The 5,400-nt window shown below is 53.2% G+C and overlaps 1 protein-coding gene across 4 annotated transcripts in view; it reads left to right on the forward strand.

Annotated features, from left to right (window-relative positions):
• Positions 1 to 1,817, forward strand: part of PAK6 (p21 protein (Cdc42/Rac)-activated kinase 6) — a 43,068-nt gene extending 41,251 nt beyond the window's left edge. For all 4 annotated transcript variants that reach the window (XM_014534777.1, XM_005860236.2, XM_014534778.1 and 1 more), the window contains one exon: positions 240 to 1,817. In XM_014534777.1, coding sequence (XP_014390263.1) covers positions 240 to 407 — 168 coding nt within the window. In that variant the 3' untranslated portion in view covers positions 408 to 1,817. The remainder of the gene's footprint in view (positions 1 to 239) is intronic.
• Positions 1,818 to 5,400: the final 3,583 nt, after the last annotated feature.

A 5,400-nucleotide genomic window follows, 5' to 3' on the forward strand; every position in this document is an offset into this window, starting at 1 on the left:
GCACTCCAGGTGCCCTAATCCCATTGCTCAGCAGCACCCCCTGGAGGCGATCTGACCACTTTTCCTGGACTAATGCTGACTTTCTTTACCTATTTGATAATCCCAGAAGCGCTGGTCCTGGGAGGAAGCAGGAAGAAAAGAAAGAACTTAAGACTTTCACATGATGGTGGGATCAGGCATATGGGTCACCCCAAAATGACTGCAAATTGTTGCTTCATCTCACTGCCTTGTCTCCACAGGTTTCCCCAGTGCTGCGAGACTTCCTGGAACGGATGCTGGTGCGGGACCCCCAGGAGAGAGCCACGGCCCAGGAGCTCCTGGACCATCCCTTCCTGCTGCAGACTGGGCTCCCCGAGTGCCTGGTCCCCCTGATCCAGCTCTACCGCAAGCCGACCTCCACCTGCTGAGCCCACCCGAGTGCGCCTGCCGCCTGTGCCCACAGGCAGGGGACACGGGGCAGCCAACTCGCCGCCAGGGCCTGCTTGCCTCATTCTCTCAGTATTCTCTCCAAAGATTGAATGTGAAACTCCCCCCTCCTGCCCCTCTGCCCACTGGGCCAGGCCGGACCTGCCCCTTAGTCTCTCCCCCTCCCAAGAGAGTCCCCAGTTGCCTTTGGGATGATGGAGACCCCTTTTTCAGGATGACCCTTTGTTATTTGCACAGGGATATTTCTAAGAAACACGGAGACCAGCACTTCTGGCCACGACAGCCAACACAGCAGAAATGGCTGCTGCGTGTGTGTTTTTTTAAGGCAGCATCCCAGGCCACCCACGAGGGCAGAGTGCCTGTCTTTACCAGGCTACTTGCTGTTCTCAGCTCCAGTTCCTAACCTTGATGTTTCGAGAGGGCCATGGGGGAGGTTTTTATTACCTAAGTCTATCTATCTTCCCTTGTGTCTGACTTCCTGAAGGCACAGTCCCACCTGTACCTGCTTCCCGACCCGCCTGCACTGCCAACACACAACACTCCCATGCACAGCCTGCTCCGAACTGTGAACAGCCTGCCTGTAGGCCATGGGAGCAGAAGGGACATTTTCTGGGTGAAAGAGAAATACTGGGGTTGGTGGTAAAGGTGGTGTCACTTTACAGGATGCAAGTGCTCGTGTGTGTGTGTGTGTGTGTGTGTGTGTGTGTGTGTGTGTGTGAAGGTCGCCCCAACAGCCTGGTCCCTTCAGTAAGGCTTCCTCATCCTCTTTCCCACTGAGTTCTGCTCTGAAGAGACCTGCTTCCTTGGCATGGCTTCCCACCCCTTAAGTCCTGCGTCTCTACCTGACCAGAGAAGAGGTTTGTATTGAGGCCTACACATCCGGAGGGCTGGGCAGCTTTCCGAGCTTCTCCCGTACTATGGAGTCGGAGCCCACATGTGCAAGGATGAGGAAAGAAACTTCATTTTACCTGTTAGCTTCGTCTCAATCACCAGGACATCAGGGACCCTTCTTTTCAAAATCCTGGTCTGGGGGAGGTGAACCAGCTCCCGGGGTTCCATCAGGTCAAGAGACTGGGCACCCCATTTGTGAAAACCATCTGCCTCTCACTGCCTCCTTGGGCACCTGTCTCTTGTCCTCCTTCCTTCCCCACCTTCAGGGCTATTGTGAGACAGGGAAGCCCAGGGAAGCACTCCAGGTGTCTGGGCCCAATCTAGATCATATTTTTAGATTCCTCTGCTCCCTAGTGGCCTGATTTGGGGCAAAAAAAAGAAAATTACAAGGACTTTTTTAAAGGTCAGTTTTAAAAACAAAAGCATCTTCCCTAGAAACTTTTGTGAATTGTTTGCACTTGTGCCTGTTTTAAATTAAAATGAGTGTTCAAAACCTCGGACTTCCTGTTGTCTCTAGGAGTGGAGCTAAGTTGTCTTTGAATGGACACTCTGTAGTGGGTGTCTAGGGTGGCCCTCCTCCTCCCCAACGGGAGCTTCCCAGTGGCCACGCTAGTCCACAGAAAACCCAACTCCCTGGTGGTGTGTGGGCAGAGAATGAGGGAAACAGGAAGTGAAATACCCTTGGGACTGAAAGCTGGGAAACAGGTTCCTTCCCCAGGGAGAAGAGCCCAGCCAGGCCCAGGGCCGAGGGTCTGGCTTGCTGGCCGGCCCTACATGGGCTCTGGGGGCAGCCACCAGGGCTGATGACCACTCTCTGCAGCAGCTTCTCCCTCCCCGGAAAGTCAAAGGCTGCTCTCCTCGAGCTGTCCCTAGGAAGGGCCTGGCACTGCTTCCAATGAGAAAGCTGTCTCTGTTTTGAGGGAGACAGTGAGGAGTTTTGATAGTGCAGTGGCTGGAAATTAAGAAACCCGAGTTCTAGTCCTGGGATTGAGGTGAGTGGATGAAATTATCTTGAAAGTTCTAGCTCTGACACTGATTCCAGTACTTAACTTCCTGAGAGTTAAGAGCTGGAAGCATCCTACCGCCTAACCCAGGGCTCACTGAAACCTCCTAACCAGGAGCAAGGGGCCATGCAGACCATCTCCTGCTCCCCATAGCATTCCCAGCTAGATAGCTGCCCTGGTCCGAGGGCCCTAGTGCCACCAGCTCAGCCGGAAACAGCACCTGAGTCTGACCTTCTGGAGGCAGCCACAGAGGGAGGGGCAGAGACCGAGGCAAGTGTACCTACACACCTCTCCAGAGGGAGCCCACAGTCAGGAATGGTTGGTAAGGCAAAGAGAGGCCAGTTCTTGAAACTGAACAATACTGGATTTATTATTCTTTTGAGTTCTAATAGTCCTTCCCCCACACAGTGTCACCCCAAAAGCATGTGCATACATCAGTTAGCCTCACACAGACCAGTTCTGAGTTTGACCTTAGAGGACCAGACTCCAGTGGCATGGGTAACGCTTCACAATGACAAAAGCAACGAGAATTGGAAAAGCAAAATGTTTAGAAAGTCTCTTCTAAAGTGGAGAGAGCTAGAGAGGACCCCAGCCCCAACGCCCTTGGGGCTGACAATGAGTGGAAGTTCAGGAAAGCGAATGTGGTAAAACATTTAAGTTCTGCACGGAGCTGGGCCTGGTAAGAAATCTGCAAGAACAGCCAAGTCAGTCAGACACACAATTCAGTTCAGGCAGGAACAATCGGCTGTGTTTTTCAGAAACATCACTTTCAACCACCCAGCCCTGGGCAAATCCAGGGAGAGCAACCCTCATGGCTGCTTACCCAATAAAGAGGGCGCAAGGTGACATTCAACCAAAGTCCCGTCAGTGACACTTGAAAGATACAGCACCTTCAGCACAATGTGCAACCCAGACCTCATGGTGTTTTGAAGCCAAAATGCTTGTATTCTTAGGCCATTAGAAATTTCATGAAAATTAAACACAGTTGGAATAAGTGAGCAAGCAAGGATCAGAAAAAAAGGAGTTTGCACTTGGGGTGTCCAATTACCCCCATCCCTCCCCAGACCCTCTCCCTCTAGCTTTTTCAGGAGCTTCTGTATTGTTAACCCACCACCCAGACAGATGTTTGAGAAGAAAGAAGTGAGGAAAGGGCAAAATGCCCCCCCAAACAAAAGCAAAGCTCGTCAGAAAAAAAAAAAAAACAGTGCATAATCGGTAGGTCCCCAGGTTCAGCGGTCGTAAGGGAGGGTTTGGGGGCTCCAGTTTTTCAGAAGACAGCAGGCAAAGCTCGTCAGAAAAAAAAAAAAACAGTGCATAATCGGTAGGTCCCCAGGTTCAGCGGTCGTAAGGGAGGGTTTGGGGGCTCCAGTTTTTCAGAAGACAGCAGGACCGCTCAGGACACAGAACCTTAACTTGGAAGATCTTGGGGTCTTTAATGACGGGTCTGGGTTCCCGCTACTCCAAATGCGAAGTGTTTGTTCATTGTCCCTCGCTTCATTGCTGTGAAATGACTTCAAGTATAAGGATTTAATATACTACAAGAGTTTGAGGATTCCATGGGTAAATGCACACGGAGGGAGAAGTAGACAGCGGTGATCCCAAATAAAACTTGTAAGTCCAAACTCCGAGCTAGGGCGCAGCGAAGAGAGCGAAGCGCTGCCACCAGAGGGCACCAGAGATCACGTCCAGTGTAGGGCCCTGGCGGCCTCACGGGCCTGGAAAGGTGGAAGGATTGGGGAGTTATCTGACATCTACCCCCACATGACCCGCTCCTCACCCCCAGGCCCAATTTCTCAGCACAGGTCATTCTCTCCTTGGGCAGTTCCCTTAGAGTTACTGGTGAGAAACCTTCCGTTCTGCAAAGACGAGCAGATCGACATCTTGCAAAGACCCCTCTGCTGGTAAAAAAGGGGGTGCACGTTCAACCTTCGGGGTTCACAGAAAGAGCCCCCACGCGCCTCTACCTGACGGGCTAGGTGCACAGATACAAGTGCTAGCGCTCCCGCAGGGTCCTAGAGCACGCGATTCGCCAGACCGGCCTGGCGGCGAGGGAGAGAACAGAACGAGGACCGGGCCGCAGGGAAGGGGCTTTTAGCCTCCTCTCTGCGGTTGCCTCTGACTCACTAATCTGCCCAGCAATGAAGCGGGGCCGGGCCTGCGTCCCACGCGTTGGAGCAGAAGCAGGGGTCCTTGGTCTCGACTTCTAGCATCCATCATCCGCCCTGCCCTCCATTAACAGCCCAGCGAGAGTCAGGAGCCTTTTAACAGCCCCCTCCCGGCTCTCGCCGGAGTTTGATGTAATTTAAACCCGGGCCTGCGGCTCGTGTGGGCTTCCGACTCCCGCGCGCCGCCGTTTAACGTGGCAAACACTTCAAGTCAATTATCCCCCTCGCGGAGCTTCTATTTAAAGAGACATTGTCAGGTTCTTAAGCCTCGGATCAGACCTGCTGCTTTCTGCTTCATATACAAAGGCTCAAAACACCAGCTCTTTGAGGATTGGAACAAATACAATTAAGCAAAACCTTCGCAACCGTTCTACCGGCAGGAGCACCCACGGTGTGGGATGCGGGAGCTGGGAGGCGGTGGGGGCGGGAGAAGTGCTTAAGTCCTTTTCATTTCAGGCCTCTGAGGGTGAGAGGAAATAGGCTGGGCCAGGAGGGGTGAGACCTCAAAGATGGGACTCAAATGTAGCCGAGCCTGGGATGGGCGGGGTGGGCGCTGGCTGGGGCAATGACCAGGCATTGTCAACGACGATGAATTCTGGGTGGGCCTGGGAAGAGGTGGAGGAACTGCAATTACCCAGAAGCTGGTTCTAGGGACAAAAAGCAGCAACGCCGGGGCTCTGCCACTTCCAAGATAGGCTTTCATTGTCCTGGGGCAGGAGTGTCTCCCCAGGAAAACGTAACCTCGTGATTCTTTCCTAATCAGCCCTAGTCTCTGAGGCCCACCTAGCTGCTCCCCTTCTCCAACTTAAGGGAAAGGGAAACTTAGGTCGTGTGTGGCATGATTGTCAGCATCCCTGGGAGAGGAGGTGGCTAGGCTCTTGTACAGGTTCAGTCTTCGGGCCTGGCTGCCCGGG

The sequence above is a fragment of the Myotis brandtii genome, unplaced genomic scaffold, assembly GCF_000412655.1.
Source record: "Myotis brandtii unplaced genomic scaffold, ASM41265v1 scaffold133, whole genome shotgun sequence".
In the NCBI taxonomy this organism is placed as follows: Eukaryota; Metazoa; Chordata; class Mammalia; order Chiroptera; family Vespertilionidae; genus Myotis; species Myotis brandtii.